The 17,822-nt window shown below is 41.5% G+C and overlaps 2 protein-coding genes across 4 annotated transcripts in view; one reads left to right on the forward strand and one right to left on the reverse strand.

Annotated features, from left to right (window-relative positions):
- Nucleotides 1-3,106, forward strand: part of GPR155 (G protein-coupled receptor 155) — a 41,493-nt gene extending 38,387 nt beyond the window's left edge. The window contains exon 16 of one of the 2 annotated variants that reach the window (XM_081213326.1): nucleotides 1,262-3,106. In XM_081213326.1, coding sequence (XP_081069452.1) covers nucleotides 1,262-1,502 — 241 coding nt within the window. In that variant the 3' untranslated portion in view covers nucleotides 1,503-3,106. Of the gene's footprint in view, nucleotides 1-1,208 lie in introns of both variants that reach the window. The other variant, XM_081213327.1, reaches the window with a different exon arrangement.
- A 197-nt stretch (nucleotides 3,107-3,303) lies between these two features.
- Nucleotides 3,304-17,742, reverse strand: SCRN3 (secernin 3). 2 transcript variants are annotated; one of them, XM_081181577.1, is made up of 8 exons: nucleotides 17,637-17,742; nucleotides 15,787-15,958; nucleotides 14,635-14,816; nucleotides 13,311-13,510; nucleotides 11,609-11,821; nucleotides 8,296-8,458; nucleotides 6,765-6,945; nucleotides 3,304-4,982 (listed from the first exon to the last, which is right to left on the reverse strand). In XM_081181577.1, the coding sequence occupies exons 2-8, from the start codon at nucleotides 15,955-15,957 to the stop codon at nucleotides 4,827-4,829; spliced, it is 1,266 nt and encodes a 421-aa protein (XP_081037703.1). In that variant the 5' UTR covers nucleotide 15,958; nucleotides 17,637-17,742; the 3' UTR covers nucleotides 3,304-4,826. The 2 variants fall into 2 exon arrangements, with proteins under 2 accessions (XP_081037703.1, XP_081037704.1); XM_081181578.1 differs by lacking the exon at nucleotides 17,637-17,742 and adding an exon at nucleotides 17,233-17,452.
- Between the last annotated feature and the right edge of the window lie 80 nt (nucleotides 17,743-17,822).

Genomic DNA, 17,822 nt, shown 5'->3' on the forward strand with positions numbered 1-17,822 from the left:
TCTCCACTGTGTCATTGGAAATAGAACTAGATCTTTTTCTCTTCCAAATGTCGTTCTCAGTATCTTGCATATTCACGACAATTTAGGGGAATTTAAAAAGTTCAATTACTGTTCTTATACAGTAATAGAGAATTCTCAATTTAAGTTTGAAAAACAAGTTAACGTAATTGCAATTAAAAGGTAGCCGAGTCGCCGTACAGTCCCCCAAGGCAGCACTTCCCCTGTTTCAAAGCTCCTTGCAGTATGAATTGCCATACAGGATTGGCATCACCCTGCCAGACAGATGCATTGCAGGCAAGTGGTGTGTGCAACTGCACCAGCAACTAGGCTGGAGGGCTTTTGAATGGACTCCTGCTGATTTAGTAACCTTGACTTAGGAGCCAGCGGGTTTAAATGGCTCTCAGTCGGAAGAGAAAGCTGCTCCAGACGTTGTGCTAGTGAATGTTGGAAAGGTGGCAAAACAGTCCCTGAATGGTTCCTCCTCTAGACTGTAAGGGGGGATTGATCACCTGTGTGAATCAACATCATCATCATTTTATTTGTATGCCCCCTTTCCATAGTTGAAACTATGTTCAAGGCGGCTTACAACGTGACAAGATTTACACAATTACCAACATAACAGAAGTCATAAACAATAAATAAAACACATCAAAAATACACAACCAAATGGAAATAATTATTAAAAGAAATACTTAGAGAGTCAGTGTCCACAGTCATGGCCTAGATGAACCCTGACTTGGTCTAAAGCAACTTTGAATGTTCCTCCATTTTTTAAACGCAGGCACGCAATCCTCCCCCAGCAGTCTGAAATGGTGCAGTCCAAGAACAGGTTTACTTCTGCTGTATATTGTGTGAACTAGGTAGCAATCGGACTGATTGAAACGTGGATTTCCCCTTCTCTTTCCATCCTTTTTGTTACACGGAGTGGAGATCTTAGTTTGTATCACTATGAATGTTGAACCAGTGGTAGTTCATGCTATACTAACCCACATAGTGTTAATTTTATGCATATGCTGGCTTCAAATGACTTGTGCATGCATCTTGATTGTGACTTAGAAAAAAGATAATCCAGGTTTGCAAAAAAAAAAACACCCCACAACCATGCTTTACTATACACATGACCTCCTTTTTAACAATTCTTTTAACTGTCATGCTGTCTTTCCTTGTTTCCCCCTATTTTCCCCCCTTTGTCTTCACCCATCAAACAGTGGTGGTACGAGATTTACAGAGCATGTGGGTGAATCCTTCCTTTGACATACAGGTGTGGCACAAAGACTGTGGCCGGGGTCTTCTGTGGCTGTGACCTGGTGAACTGGCTCGTGGAAGTTGGCCTTGCCTTAGACCGTGGGGGAGCTGTGGTGTATGGAGAAAGACTGGTGAAAGGAGGCATCATCCAGCACATTGCCGATGAATTTGAGTTCCGGGACGAGCAGTTGTACTATCGCTTTGTGCCTCGGAGATGTGTGGCAGTAGAAAGCCATGGAAATGAGGATGCACTTTGAAGCTAGCCAAAAAAGAGTTGCCCCAACTCTTTCCTGACCCCTAGTTCTCATGCTCTTCTCTGATGTTCTCTTAGTGATAATATGGTTCTGTTTGTGTCCTACCCAAAGAGAATTAACGCCTCATGTGTTGAACACTGACTAATGAGTCATTTCAGGGAATTATTTAAAATATTTTTGATTTTTGAACTATGAACCGCTTCCCAATAGTTTCCTTGCCTGTGCAAGCAGTACTCTGCAAAAGTCTGTATTTGAGGAAAGTGTTGTGTTCTCCAGTTTAATTCTGTTTTTGAATTGTGATGCACTGGCAAAACAGCAAGGGATAGTTACTCAACACATTTTGGCCAGTCTGTTACTCCCTTTTGAACATAAAATCCTCTATTTGTGCTGACATAAATGAGACTGTGAAGATTGTTGTGGTGTCTGAGGATTAGAATTGGGAAATAGCAGATTTTTGCCATTAGCAGTTCTTGGGTGAACAAGCCGATCATTTTAAAGAATGAAAAGGTAGACTGCAATCCTGTGTGCCATCAAGCTGCTCAAATTCAATTGAAATCAGTGGGATTTTAAAGCAGCCTCTGTGCGGCACTTGCAGCCTAAGCATGATTTGTTTTCCTAGCCTCACAAATTGCTCTGAAACAAGAGGTTGGCTTACAACTTCTGAACATTGAGCCATTTGTTTTTACAAACCTTAAAGTAATAAACAGATTCTGATGTCTGTGAGGTTGTGGTTATTTTGCACTTCTAAATTAGACCAATAGCCTATAAAGACCAAATACTTGAATTAGATTTGGGTACTACTTTCAATATGCAACTTAAATGAGTTATTTAAGTTTGTTGGATAACCTTGTAATACTGATTTGAAGGACTCTCACATCTTCACAAGGCCCCTTAATGGGTGATGCTCAGTTAAATGCCAATAAACCCTCTCATTAGTTTCTCTATTTTTTATGGTTGTCTACATAAAGGAACACTGTATTTTAAATAATGCCCTTTATTTTTTAAGTAGATACTAGAGTGGTCATTTTATTGACCATTTTATATTAACTTAATTCACTGGAAGGAACAATTTGCTGTGTGACTTTTGTTTCTTCACCTAAAGTCATGAGATCTGTTATGTTGCCTAACCCTTTTTTGCCAGATGAGTGATGTGTGTGCTTTATTTTTATAGAGGTATGGATCAAAAGAGTATTCTTGGACTTGTGGCCGTTCGCCTTTGATAGTAGGGAGTCGGGGCTAGCAGCCTAGTCAACATTTCAGTAGCCACAACTGCATGAATATGCATGCGAAATGTACGAAGAAACCACTTCCTTTTGCTGTCAAACGTGTAATCTATTTTATGTCAACCTTACACATGAACTGACAGGCCTGTTTGTATATGTTAAAGAAGAAACACTATCTTCCACAATGTAGAAAACTGTGTTTGGTATAAAGTGTGGTTTTAATCTGATCTGCCGCTGAAATGACAGGAATGCATTACAATTACATTTCTGTGGCCAATCACGCTTTTGTCTAATTTGGGAGGAATTATGGAAAAATGTGTTTTGGAAGTAGTTGGCATTTCTGCATTTTTGTGCTCCAGTTTCTCAATAAATCCAGATGTTTAACCTTGGTGTTCTGTACATTCCTTTTCAGAGCTGAATAAAGTTGCTGCCTACAGAATTAAGTCCAACATAATTATGTACTTGCTATTTTGCAACTCACCCAGTAGTTCTTTCCAGAGGAGGGGGAGTTTTCTCACAAAGGTGACCCAAAGCAAAACATTAAAACCCAAGTATAACAACCAATTACAGAACACTCTTGGTTCTCTACACAGAATTGCAATTTATTTTTTGGCAGTAGAAGCATTTGTGTTTTAACACAGCAGTGCTATTTCCTACATATATAAACTGAAAAAGTAGCATCTTTCCATTATTTTGAATTTCTGTTGCATAATTTTAGCGTTATAGCACACCTTTCTTTGAAGAAACAGTAAACAGGCCCCTCATTCAAGTGAGGGCACTGAAAACAACCCTCATTTACAGAACCTTAGTGGCTTTCACCTGAAATAACTAAGAATTTATTCCTTAATTTTCCGTTGGTTCATTTAGGATTCTACCATTATTCTTAGCCTAAGTTCAACACATGTGGCTACATAAGGGCACTTAAAATCTGTATCCACCACAGCTAAATTTCAGCCATAGCAAAGTTCTAATAAAAGCAATTGTCACCATTACTAAAGCTTGTTGTTTTCAATGGGACTTCGTGCATTTAACTTCTGTAGGACTTGTTCTTCCCTAGCAAGTCAATTTTAAAAATTAACCACTGACAATTACATTCTGGGGTGTTTCTTTTTAAAGTCTCCTACTTGAAGTGGCAGGACTTCTAACTTCAAGTAAGCAGACTGCACTAGAAAGCATCTTGTGGGTCAATATATTAATATAATACCACACTATAAAGTGAAACTAGTATTTTTCACATTACTAACTTTCCCTGAGTTAGGAGAGAAAGCCATGCTAGAATAGGCCCTTCCACATTTAAATACTGAGAAATCACAACTGCATTGGTTCGGCTGGAAAGTTACACACTTGCTGCCCCCTTGAAATTTAACAGTGCATGTATTCTTATAGTAAAGCAATCCAGTGGGGGATGGAAGAAAATTCTAGCAGAAGTCCCATATCCACAACCCTACCAGCCTGGGCAGAAAGTGGGGGTAGTGCTACGATGGGGAGAAATGCACACCAGTTTCAGTGCAGAATATATGAAGAGGAAATATCTCCATCATTAAAGGCCAGTATTTGGAGGCTGTTCGGTGTGGCGTTTGCCCACTCATTATGGAGATGTCGTACTGGGGGGAGAGAGAAAGGGTTAATAGGCTGACCAATAAAAAAATCCCAGGGGCGGAGCCTAACTGTTTAAGGCTCAACACAGGTTTTGGCAGTTAGTCTGGTTGGTTTCTTGTGGGTGGGAGGCATAGGAGTCAGAGTGAGTTAGAGACAGAGAGTGAATCGGATTACAGTGTTTCAAAGTATTTAAAACTTGTTTGCGTACACGATAAACTGGAATCTTTGTTAATACGTTACAACCTGACTGAGTCTGAATATATTACCGGGGAAACCTGGTTGGTGGCAGTGGAAGAGATAAGCCGAGGTGGTGCAAGGTCAATAGTCCGTGGAACGACCGGGGGCCCTGTGCGAACGCCACAGTTACACTCCTGAAACCTAATTCAAAATTTCCTTGCTTTCTAGTCTGACTATACCCATATTATAATATGCTATTTGGCCAGAGCTGGGGATGTGCAAAGAACAAAACCACTTTGAGCAGTAAAACAAACTACCCAGTATTATCTTACACATATGCCTGGATTTCATCATCTGTGCAGTTTGAGAAAAGATTAACTGCTTGATCAGCATCAAGGCTCCTGTTCTGTAGAATATGCTCCATTTCCTTAATCTTTTCTTTCTCCAACTTTCGGATCCGTTCCAATATCATGTCCCCCTTTTCCTATTAAAAAAAAATTAAACTAACAATGTAATGCTTGAACATATGAACTCTTCTAAAAGTTATTTCATCCACCATTAAGAGGTTCATATCAGCCTACCCATATCTGGTGAAGACCTACACAAAATGTAGCAGTGCATTCCCTAACGGAAGTGCTGCTTCTGTTCACAGGCTTCCAGCAGACCAGGAAGCAGCCTATTGCTGTCTGGAAATCATAGGGAATAACTTTCTTGTCTTTCCCACTATGTTAAGAGTTAAAGGACTAGGTTAAGGGTGGACAGCTAAGTGCTTTACTGCTACTTCTTTGGGGGGAGGGGAATTTTATTAGCCTTCGAGCACACATTTCTTGCTCCCTACCCCCTAAACTAATGTCTGTCCCTAGGATATTATAATCTGCTGTTGTAGGAGTTCGAGCAGGTTAATTTCCTCCCTGCCTCTCTTCCAGTTTGTTTAACTGATGGATTCAAAATTACGGGGCTCAACTGTGCTTGGTGATAAGACACCTGCTAGGCTCAGACTGTCTACATGACTTCTAGTTGCTGCAAAATAGGAAGCTCTGACCTACGGGCCAAATTTGGCCTGGTAGGGATCCCAATTTGTCCCACAATGCTGTTCCTCACAAAGCTCACCCACCTGACCCATACCTGATGTCATCTGTTGCGTTGGGTGCCGACATAGCTACAAAGGAATAATCGGGGTATGAAAGTGATCTCCCACCACTCATCAGTGCATCTTGCTCTGATAACCTTGAAGTGGTTTGCATTGAAACAGCTGCCAAAATTGAGCTCTTTCCCTCCTGTGTTAGTGGCGCCTTCAGTGCAAAGCATTTCACGCTAGTGAAACAAGTTGTGCTCCTACTGCCTATTAGCTTGTGGGCAGGGAGTTCAAGCCTGCTTGAAGGTGGCATTTCCCAAGTTGGCTGTAGGGAAGCACTGCACAAGGGACTTTGGCAGGTTGGAGGAACAACTCGCCTGTCCATCATCTAATCCCATAATGACATCAGGTGATTGTCCCACCTACCTGTCAAAGTTAGCCTGCAGGAGAGGAAACTGATAAAGATTTGGCCTGCTAGGTGGAGAAGATTACCCATCCCTGGTGGAAAAAACTTTTTTAGCTCCACCTCTACCTGCAATAAAACAGTGTACAGTCGTACCTTGGAAGTCGAACGGAATCTGTTCTGGAAGTCTGTTTGAATTCCAAAACGTTTGACTTCCAAAGCACGGCTTCTGATTGGCTGAAGGAAGTTCCTGCAGCCAATCAGAAGCCCCGCTGGATGTTCGGCTTCCAAAAGAACATTAGAAAACCGGAACACTCACTTCCGGTTTTCAATTGTTCGGGACCCGAAACGTACGAGTTCAAGGGTGTTTGAGAATGAGGTACGACTGTTATTTTGTTGCAAGTCTGGTGTAAGCCACACAGTTGCATTGTCCACCCACAGCCTGCCACATAAAGATAGTGGACTGAACTGGTGAGCATTAATACTCTCTTCCCTCTCTCCCTGGGAGCAGACTTTCAAAGAGTACTTGAGTTTAGCTGGCTTTGCTTGAGCATAGGAAACAAGATCAAGTAGCATATGCTAATATCTGCTTGACCTTTCAAGAACTATGTTTTGGCCCTGTGCCTGAAAGGTTAGATGCCAGAGCAGTCTCTCTCCATCCGGAGACTGAAGTATTAAATTACATCAGCATGATTGCAATGGAACAGATTACATACATCCTTACACTGATTTTAATTTTAAAGTCCATACCCCTCATACCCCCAGAGATTTAACTTAAATTAACACACCTTAGAAGACTCCATCACAAGAGCTGCACTTGCATGTTTTCTGTAGAGTTTGTGTCTTCTGTCTGGCTTTGTCTGAAATCGTGGTTGCTTTTTAACTGGATCCTCGGGACCAAACACTGGGGAGCTGGTTTTTAGCAACTGCGTAATATTTGGCACAAAAATGAAAGGTTTAAAGACAGACCTAGAGAATAAATTGAAACACCAAGTGAAAAGAAAATTAGCAAATACACAATGAATGCTGCTTTCCACCACGGATGTTAAGGTTAAACTATTTCCTAGTGCAGAGCAATTACAATATCTTATCTGTTTACTCCATACAGTCTACAAGTGAGAGTTCCTTGAGCTACTCGTTTTAATCAGATGTACTCAAGAGTATTTTCTATTAAAATCAGACAGGATGCACTGTCCGCTAATGGTTGCAGTGCCTAGAACAAAGAAGAGAGATTCTAGCACGTTTCAAGACTACCGTTTCTCAAGGGAAATCTTTCATGTTTCCTCATAAGACTTGCTGAAGCCTCACATATTTCAAAATGCATTCAGCTTCTTCAGGAAGAAGGGTGGGATGCAATTTGACTAATAAATATGACAGTCCACATGTAACACTTAAGCCCAAGGTATGGCTTGGTAAGAATGAGCAAGAATATGGGTACTCAGGGAGAAAATTGTGGCTGCTTCGCTCCTCCTCTGGTCCTACTGCGACTGCTGCATTACCCAGAGCTAAACTATGGTATTGTGTTACACATGAACCCAGGGTCATAGTTTATCTCCAAACAAACAACAAGCTGTAACCAAAGTTTGTTCTTGGTTTACCCTTTGTGGTTTGTCTGGGGGCTGTTTTTGCATGCAATATTAAACCAAACCAGAGGAGGAAAATGGTCACAATTTTCTCCTTGGGTACCTGTATGATTGCCCATTCTCACTAAGCTTAAAGGGAAAGGGACCCCTGACCCTTAGGTCCAGTCATGGCCGACTCTGGGGTTGTGACGCTCATCTCGCTTTATTGGCCGAGGGAGCCGGCGTACAGCTTCCGGGTTATGTGGCCAGCTTGACTAAACCGCTGCTGGCGAACCAGAACAGCGCACGAAAGCGCCGTTTACCTTCCCGCCGGAGCGGTACCTATTTATCTACTTGCACTTTGACGTGCTTTCGAACTGCTAGGTTGGCAGGAGCAGGGACTGAGCAACGGGAGCTCACCCCGTCGCGGGGATTCGAACCGCCAATCTTCTGATCGGCAAGTCCTAGGCTCTGTGGTTTAACCCACAGCGCCACCCGCGTCCCTCACTAAGCTTAGTGTTATGTCAAAACAAGGCCTTAATCGCCAGCCCTTTTTTGTGCTTGAGTTTTTTATGGCTCTCCTTGGTCCTGTCTGCGTGTGTGAAATAGTTTCATCCATTATGGATTATATTTTGGACTTCAATGAAATTTGGGGCTCTGTGTTTAAAATTGTTAAAGGTCAATCATGAATAAGTTGCTCAAAGGAAAGTTAACAGGGCTAGGAATTTAGTCTTTATGATAAATTGTTAAGAGTCACCTGTCAGGGTCTGGAGTTCCAGTGAAGAAATGAATGCAAGGGAGGCTGGTTTCCTGAGGAAGTATGGAAACCATGCTTCCAGTGGTCATAAAACCTCCTTCCATATTAATGCCGCTCTCTTTATCCCGAAGGATTGCCATCATTGTCTCAGCTGTTATGGTGCCTATGCAAGACAAAACATTATTCGTTTCATATGCATATTTAACATAGTTTACTTAATAGCACCAATTCAAAAACCACATGCATGTCTGTTTCAAACTAAGGAACAATTAGGAAAATGATAAGTGAAACATGAATGGCAGAATCAAAGAGGGCTCCACCATTACACTGTCCAAAAATATTCTTTCCCATGGGTACTAAAAATTAGTGTTGAAACATTAAAAGAGTCATCCAGTTTCAAGCCTCACAAGATTTTCCAGAAATGTTCCAGAGAAAAATCACTTCTTTCTACATTAAGCGCCCTTCTGTATGAGACAAAGAATTCATCTGTCTGGCATCCTATCTCAAATAGTGGAAAATCAGCCTCTGAAAAGCTGACAAAAGAATACATGAATGGCTATCATATCTGTGGCAGTGAATAGCTTAAATGAATTACGCACTGTGGGGTTTGTTTGGTTTTTTTGTCTCCTAGATTTATTGTCAGTTAATGATACTGGATAATTCAAGTTCTAGTGTAATATAAAAGCTGTTATATACTCCTTAACCTTTTTTGCCGGACTAAAAGAAAACTGACCAAATGTTTCAGCACAAAAAGGTGTTCAAACCTCTTAATCTTTTTTGTTGTCATTTTCTGTACCTGCTAGAGAATGGGGAAATTATTTTTGTCTGCAACGTTTTTGGATTCCCTGAAGAATCTCACAAAACAATGGATGGCTCTAATCTTTTAAAATATGTATTTCTCATGAAATACTGCTTTATGACATCTTTAGATGTTAAATTTAATATTGGAGGAAACAGAAATAAAATGAAATTGGTGGCTACATGTCAATGTACTATGTATGGCCTTCTGTGCTCCATTTCCCATCCCAGTCAGCCAGCATAAAAGGGGGTTTGCAAATAAAAATGAAGAGAACCCTACTACATTTGTTGGGGAACTACCACTCTGCAAGGAAACAAAGTTTCCCTAAATGTGGAAAACTTTTCTCAGTGCTCTGGGGAAGAACAGAAATGTAAGGTGATATCCAATTAAACAATTAAGCTAGTGCAAGGATTAGAACTAGTGCAACAGGACTGCCTCTCTCTCCTCTCCCTGCTGTCCCCAGATCTGCTCCAAGAGTTGGGAGAAACCCCACAACAGGTTTAGGGAGGAGAGAGGAAGAACATTCCACTGTATAAGAAGAAATCCTTCTGCTGATTGAACAAGTTGCATGGTGCTACGTTGAATATATTTTTTAATAAAAAAAAACCAAACTCAAATTCTAGTTAGAATTAAGCACACAGATGCGAAGCAGTGTACTTAAAATAGAAAATTAGATACAATGCATTTTAAAGATAATAGCAATAAAGCATGAAGAAGTACTGAGCAGAAAAAGAGCTTGCACATCTCTTTTGGCGGGGAGTGAAGTGTGTGGGAAGAGATCTATCCATGCTCTTCTCTTTCAGGGTGCTTACTGTTAACTCTCAAAACCAGGAAGTCTCTATTATCTGTGCTGCAAGGGTTGTATTTCAATGAGGTCTCTAGCAATGTTTGGCTTAGCTGCTTGTCAGAACTCAAAAGTCAGAAGGGCTTCTGGCTGCTGTCCCAGGAGAAATGGGGCAGAATAAGCAGGATCATTAGAAAGTAAGACTGGGGAAAGGAGTGCTCCAGAAGAATAAAAGGTTTTGATGGAAAGAGGGAGGACAAGTCTAATAGGTGAATGAAAACAGAGAGAGAAAATTGGGCTAGAGGAGAACTACACATGGCCAAGCATTGAAAAGGTGAGAAAGGCTGGGATTTATCTATTCACTAGAAATAAGCAGCCAAATACTTGGCTACCGGCCTCTTTGATCTGTATAAATGCATCTATCTCTGTTTTATGCTATTTACATAAAAATACTTTTCCACTTTAGATTTCCATCATTGCCCACCTGGTAGTTGAGAATACCCAGTGGCCATTTTACAATAACAATCTCAATATTAAAAATAAATCCTCTGCACCAATTTTGGAAAAATCTTTTTTTAAAAAAAAAATACAAACACCTGAAAGTACTGAAATTTTTTAGAGACTAGTGCGTTACAATAATGATTCATTCAAGGTATGTAAAAAAGAAACAGCTTAAACTGCATCTGACTGATAACTTGAACACCTGGTGTGACTTAAAAATGGTTGAGGTAAGTATCTGAAAAATGGGGATTTAGAATGAAGGCACTGATAGAACCTCAACAAGGCCATCACATTAGACAGGTATTAAACATGTTCAGTATTCAGAACCTACCATTCCCCAAATGAATGTAGGATTTGCATGATCACAGGGGTATTATAGCTTCAAGTAATCCACTAGGAAGCACAGAATAACTGCTACAATTGGGGGCGGCAGGGCTCAGCAGAATGAATATTGAAACAGAGGAGTGCAATTTTATTTGGGCTTATGTTATTATTTTTTCAACACTACATGAAATTTTGATACACGTGTAATAAGCAAACAATACCAAATGATGGCTGTTATAAGGATCACAAAAGTCGGGGGATGTTCAAATGTGCTCTTCTAGTACCCTGTGTTGTTATATTCATTTTTCTAAAGCCAAAGTCCTAAAAACATGAGATGAGCCATTCTTGAAAAGATGAGTCCTGTCTGGCCTTCAGGACTCTGCAGACCACACCCTGCACAAGCCCTGCTCTGCACTCCCCCTGAGCACTTATGCCTGGCTGAAATGTGTCCTTGAAATCTGATAATGCTCCTTGCTTTCCTGAATGAAGAATAGAGAGGGATGTCTCACATGTAGAAACTAGCCTGCTGTAGAATTCACATATGTTGCTCTGCCCACTGACCTTGTCCAGCTTGTCACCAGCATGTGGCCCCAGGAAGTGGCCCAGAGGGTAATATCACTCTTGGGCTACAAAGGAGTTCCCTGCCCCTAAGCTAGGGGCAAGTATGGCCTAAATTGCTCAGCTGTTGTATAGGCCTTGGCTGAGCCAAAAAGCCAACTACAGAATCCTGTTCAAGCCGACAAGCTTTTTTACCCGGTTCTTTGCGGGTTCGTAGCAAGATGGTGCAAATGCTATTCTTCAATCCCAGTGGAATCACTGTAAATATTCCATGTGGTTCTTGGATCACAAGCCTGCTACAAACATCTTCTAAGCATTTAAAGTCACTCATGACTCAACAAAGGTACCTTCATGTTTCTTCAGCAGTTTATAGCCTTCACAGTATCTGCCTCTGGTAGTAGTCATCCTGGCAGTATTCACGTATGAATAGGTTGCAGCAAAATCAAATTCTTTTTTTCCATCCCACCAGCCTTTGCTTATAGCATAATTCCTTATTTCTAGATGCTCACGCTCAATCTTGGTTGTTATTGATAGCTGATTGGAAATATTCCGTACTCCTTCTGTCGAAAAGTGTGAAAAACAGTATCTTAAACTGCAATAATAAACCTACATACTAGGGAGTGAGGCCTGCTGAACTATAGTGGGACTTTTTTCATGCATAGGATTGTACTGTTAACCTTACTACCCAAGAGGCCCCATAGCATGACCCAAAAGCAGTGGCATAGTGTGGGTTGTCAGCACCCGGGGCAAGGCAAGTAATTAGCGCCCCCTAACCCGTGGATTTGCGCCCCCTAACCCTAACCCCCAGATGTTGCGTCCGGTGCGGCCGGCCCCCCCTGCACCCTCCACGCTACGCCACTGCCCAAAAGGCCTCCCCAAACTAGTAGGCATTTGGGTTTAGGGTCAATAGCATGCTCATAGGAAACAGTTGTCTCTGCCCCTCATTCCCCAGCTCTTGTGGTATTTATTGTCCCATACAGCACACGTTCTCTTAATATATGCATTTTTGTCTCTATTGTTTGGTTGGAGAACTGAATGGCAAAATTTGAATAAATACAAATTTCATGGGATGGCTATGTTTCAGTTCTTGCATAGTTTCAGAAAGTGCAAATTTGATAAGATTTTGCTTTGAATGCGAACTGAATCGAATTTCTCCCTCTTCCCTAGTGTTGGCCCTGCAAATATGGAATTCAGTTTCATGTGGGATCAGGCTAGGCTCATCCCTAGTTAGTTTCAAAACAGGCCATCTTTTTTACTGTGGCCTTTAGTGGTTAATGTTATAAGGAGTTGTTGAATGGTGTTGTAGTATTGTTTTTGTGCTGGCTCTTTAGCAATAGGTTGCTATAGATGTATTAAATTGTTTTAGCTTGTATTTTATTATGATTTTGATGTATATTCTGTAAGCTGCATGGACAAGACTTTTTTTCTTGAAAAGCAGGTTATCAATCAGCTACGGTAAATAAAAATGAATTTCTTCACCTCTTCTCTTTAGCATGTTTCAGGCATTGCAACTGAACTATGATTTGAACCTCATGCTTGTGTTCACCTTCTTCCCTTTACATGTTCTAATACCCTCCTTCACTTTCTGGTTCATGATAGCTATAGTTTGCTGTGGCAAATTGCAGTAACCACGGCTTGCTCAATTCCAACATCAAAGCATACATACTTCCTGGTTTGAAATAATTAAAGGAGGGATTTGGACTACATGATGGGAAGAAGAAGCCCAAAGCTTGCGACCGGCAGTCAACAATGTTTGCCACAACATCTGAAGCTGACCTTCATGTATTTATTCTTAATTCTTATTCTTACTACCACCATGATCCACCAGTTTCACCTTGTTTGGTTAAATCACTGCTGGCAGATAAGAGATTATCAGTGAGCAAAATAACTTCATTTGAATGAGGAACTAAGCTGCCTTTCTATGAAAACACACTAGCAACAGTTATACCACTTTTATCACCAAAGTTTTCTATGTTCAAGCAGCACAAACAGGCTATATACACTTATAATCGGAGAAGAATTTAATTAAGTGAAGATGATTGTCCATACCTTCTACTTTCTCTGCAGCCCAATACTTTCCAGAGGTTTCCAGTATCCAAGCTTCCTTTCTGTCTGCTATCAGAAAACTATTATGGTATGTAAATGCCATATGACTCTCCATACAGTTTCCACCTTGACCATACTTGTCCAGCAAGTCAACAATGACACCAACAGCTTTTTCTGCGGTATTAGCTCTTTCCAGTCCAAGCCTAAAACCATACAGAAGTGTTAGCTTTTGGGGACATTCTTATGAATGTTGAATTTGCATATTATTGCACATTTACTCAATGAGTTAGAAAGTTGCACATATATCTCAAGTCCTGGATAAGGCTTATTACAGTGGGTGCTAATGTAAGTTTTGTATGATGAAAATACTTATTCCCACAAAGAGGCTGCTAGCACCCACAGAACTGTCATTGTCCACCTAGTATGCATGCCACTCCTTACCCCCCCCCCAAAGCCTAAGCCTAAAAAGATGGTTTAAAACAGGTTAGGAAGGCAAGTGTGGCAGCTTAGTCTTGACTGCCTTTCTGCAGGGTGCTAGAGCTACAGTTGCATCAAAGCAGATGTTTCTTACACTCAGCCATAAGTTGTGACTGACTAGACTGGCAAAATGAAAACCAGTGGTGACAGCTAGTTATACCATTGGACTATAGGTCCTCCAGTGGGGTAAGAGGTATGTTTTGAGATTTCTTTGCTTAAGAACTGATCTGAACCAAATCTAGGGTGAAGAAAGCTCTTACAACACTAAGATTTTTGCACTAGTAAATAAACACTTAGAATGAGGGGCCTACTTCCAGAGAGCAGCATCACAAAACAGGGTGTTCTGATGCCAACACATATGAGTAGATCACCAAAAAGTATGTGTCTGTCTTATTCATTTTAGTATTAAGCGGGATTTTCCCAGCAATACTGTTTCTATTGTTTATTGATATTAGCAGGGTGTCGGACTTCTGCTTTTACCACAGCTGCAACAGTGTGAGCTCCGATAGCAGTAAGCAAGTCTGTGAGGGGCAACGTTTGGCTAAACAACCCCTGAAAAGACTTGGAAGGAAGCTCAAGCCAAAGGAACTTCGGCAGTGTCTTTCTGGAGTCCCGGCACCCCTCGCCAAAAGAAAAAAAAGGCTGAGGTGGGAATCATATCATATGTGAAACAGCAAAATTACAACTTGCTTGTGTGAAAGTGTAGGTGATTGCTTACACAAGTTATCAAATGTTGATTAAAAACAATCACAAGGGATCAGTTCATGTGTGAATCAGTCCATCAAGTCTCGCTTTTTACATTTCAAAATTGCATTTTATACAGCTAATTTAAATCATATTGTCTGCAAACCTGACAAGATCCATGCCTAGGAGGGCTTCATCGTCACAGACCTCCTCCTTCCCCCACACTGCTTCATTCCCAATGCAGACGCCATGCTCATTGGCCCCCATTTCAGCACCCCAGAGCCAGGAGGGGCGACTCAGAACAACGGCATAGGTTTCTGGTGCTTGTTCAATTTCTATATAAGTACACTGCAAAAAAAAGAATTCCAGTAAACACATAAGAAAAACACTTCCTGAATTCTACACAACGGACTGGATTTAAACTGATGTGAGTGGACTTCCCAACTTTTTGCCTCCCAAAAAGGCTCTCCAAATTGTTGGGAGACAATCGAATAGCACTGAGTGTGAGATGGGAGCCTGCAATGTCAGGAGGGAATAAGTAAAAATCAGGTTCTTCAAATTCCAACCCAGTATTTTTACTGAGCCTAGTAAAACATCCTGGAGGTCCGGGGCCACAGAGAGGTTAGGCTGGTCTCAACCAGAGCCAGGGCTTTTTTGGCTGTGGCTCCGATCTGGTGGAACGCTCTGCCACAAGAGACTAGGGTCCTGCAGGACTTGACATCTTTCCACAGGGCCTGCAAGACAGAGCTGTTCCACCAAGCCTTTGGCCAGGGCACAGCCTGACTCCCTCCTTTGGCAATCTTCACAGAACTCTAGCCCAATGGTTGCCATCAATTTGATTTGAATTAATTTTATAATTAAATGATTTTAGAATGCTGTATTATTTTATTGTTGTTAGCCGCCCTGAGCCCAGCTTCGGCTGGGGAGGGCGGGATATAAATAATTATTATTATTTTGAAAGCTAAACCACAGCTTAAGGGTAGAGTAAATGCCTTGAATGCAAAAAGTTCCATTTTTAATGCCTAGCCTCTCCAAATAGGGCTGGGAAATTCCCATCTAAAATCTGGCAGAGCCACTGAGTTAAATGTAAGCAGTACAGAACAAGACTGGCCTGTGGTGTGACTTCTACAGCAGTGTCCTGTCTTCTTAAGAGATACTATGTCCACTCCCGTTGGGCTACCAATTCCAGTCAGTTGATGCATCAGCATGAGATTTTTCTTTGGCGGAACTAAATATTTGTTCCACTACTTTACCCTTTAAAGTATAGAAAAAGCATCCCGATATGGTTGTGTTATTTTTCTAAATGCTTTGATCTTACCTCAACTTTTTCTCCTGGGCCATGACTTGCAGCAGGGAAGTACACAATCTCCTGGACTTCATCTGAGGGCCTATCTGAATTTTTCCCAAAGATGATCCTGCTGCCAGTTGTGGCTGGAGGCAGAGCCACAAAAGTATCACAGGAGGAAGGTTCAGTGATCACGGAAGCCATCCTGGAAAATTATGTAATATGATAAATGACCAGTGAAGGAGGAAAAGTATGGGAAACACTAATACTTGAATGAAGGCACAAGGTTGTATAGAATTTTATGTTCCTTTTCCGCAAGTGATGGTGCCATTTATATTAACCCCACAATTCCCACTATTATGGAGAGGTATCAACATTCTGGAGATCAGATGGCCTTCCCCATAACTGTGTGCAGAATATTTGGAACCGGGGACACAAATAATCATGTGTGCACATGAGACTTTCGGAAGCATAGTCTGTTGCAGTAAAACCAATGAAAAGTCTTGTGGCTCTGTAAAAAGTGAATCAAATCCATGTGCATATGGGAATAGGATATGGGATTGTAAAATGTGGGTCTGATAAGTTATAAAATTCAATAGGTACAGTCTGTGACATTCCTACGCACATATAGAAAGAACAGTGACCATGCACAACAGCAGTAATTGGTGATAACATAACCCTCCTAAATTAGTTTAGTAAAACTAAATCTGTAGTGGGATAAAAAACCTTGGAACTGATTTGATTCCTAAACACCACCATCAGATTTACTGATAAACTCTATCAACAATTCAGACTTTGAGGCTCCCTTTCAAGTTGTTTGTTGTTCTTGCTGTTGTTGGGAAATGGTGGCTTTCAGGTCAGACGGTACCTCGTGTGGCCTTTTGGCGCCACCAAATACATGTTTTCCTCCATCTAACCTGCCTGTTGAAGATTAACATTTGATGCATCTGACAAAGTAGCTTCTAGTCCATAATAATAATAATAATAATAATAATAATAATAATAATAATAATAATAATATTTATACCCCACCCATTTGGCTGGGTTTCCCAGAAAAGATATGCCACCGCCCCAATAAACCTGTTGTTAAATTTGTTGCAACAAAAAACATGACATACGTTTTTGTAGACCAATGTAATCCACAAAAAACATTGCTGCTGCTGTGCTGTTGTTACATTTGTATACCACTCTATACCCGTAGATCTCAGGACAGTCCACAACATAAAATTACAATATAGAAAGCACAAAATACATACCGGTAATTAAACAGGCTAAAACACCACGGGCTTCGGGATTGTTATCCTGCAGGCTGGATGTTATGCAAAAAGATGAGAGGGGTTAAGAAAAAGTGGTTGTGGCACTTCAATAGTCTTTTTTTTTAATGAAATGTGGCAGATAATAATATCCTGTGCAGACTTGAGCTAGCCCCAGACTAACTCGGAAAGCGTCCCAACATTCAAAAATTATGTTGCTGTTTACCTAATTTGAGATTAGGAGAGACAGCCGCTTGTAAGACACAAGCGCAAAGAGTCACGGAAAAGATGATGTGCTTAACCAAGCTCCCAATTCCCCGTGACGGCAAACACGCGTGTTGCGACTTCCACACGTCATTCACCTGTGACCGTAGCGCAGGGATTTGTTTACGTCTGAAGGAAACCGGTTAAGATGCCTCACGGCTCTTTGCTTTTTCATGTTCACGAGCGGCTACCTCTCCAGAAACTGTCTGTTTGGAGATATATATATATATATATCTGGTCTGAAAATATATATATATATCATCGCTTTGGGGACCCGGTCGGCATTCATTCACACGTGCTGGGCCCGACAAGCGGGGATTTAACGCTGCTGCGAAGCGGCAACCAAGGAGCTACAGCGGAGCCTACCCGTCGCGCGAGGCCTTGGCGGCCGCCTCTACCTTACAAACCTGGCTTCGTTCGGCCTCGCCGGCTTCGCGTCCCGGCCGCAGCTCTGAGGCGGAGTAACGGGCAGAAGCGGGAGGAGGAGCCGTCCTCTGGCCTAGGCCCCCAGCCGAGTCCTCCGACTCCTCCTCCAGGAAATGCCGGCGCCTG

This window comes from Podarcis bocagei (assembly GCF_964188305.1).
Source record: "Podarcis bocagei genome assembly, chromosome: 1".
Lineage (NCBI taxonomy): Eukaryota > Metazoa > Chordata > Lepidosauria > Squamata > Lacertidae > Podarcis > Podarcis bocagei.

Bases quoted from the DNA above. Each gene is read 5' to 3' on its own strand.
- SCRN3 (XM_081181577.1), bottom strand. From the start codon at position 15,957: ATGGCTTCCGTGATCACTGAACCTTCCTCCTGTGATACTTTTGTGGCT. The intron at 6,946-8,295 runs GTGACTCTTAAC...TTTATTCTCTAG, and splicing joins GGAACTCCAGACCCTGACAG to GTCTGTCTTTAAACCTTTCA. The intron at 4,983-6,764 runs GTGTGTTAATTT...TTTTTTTAATAG, and splicing joins TTGTGATGGAGTCTTCTAAG to GAAAAGGGGGACATGATATT.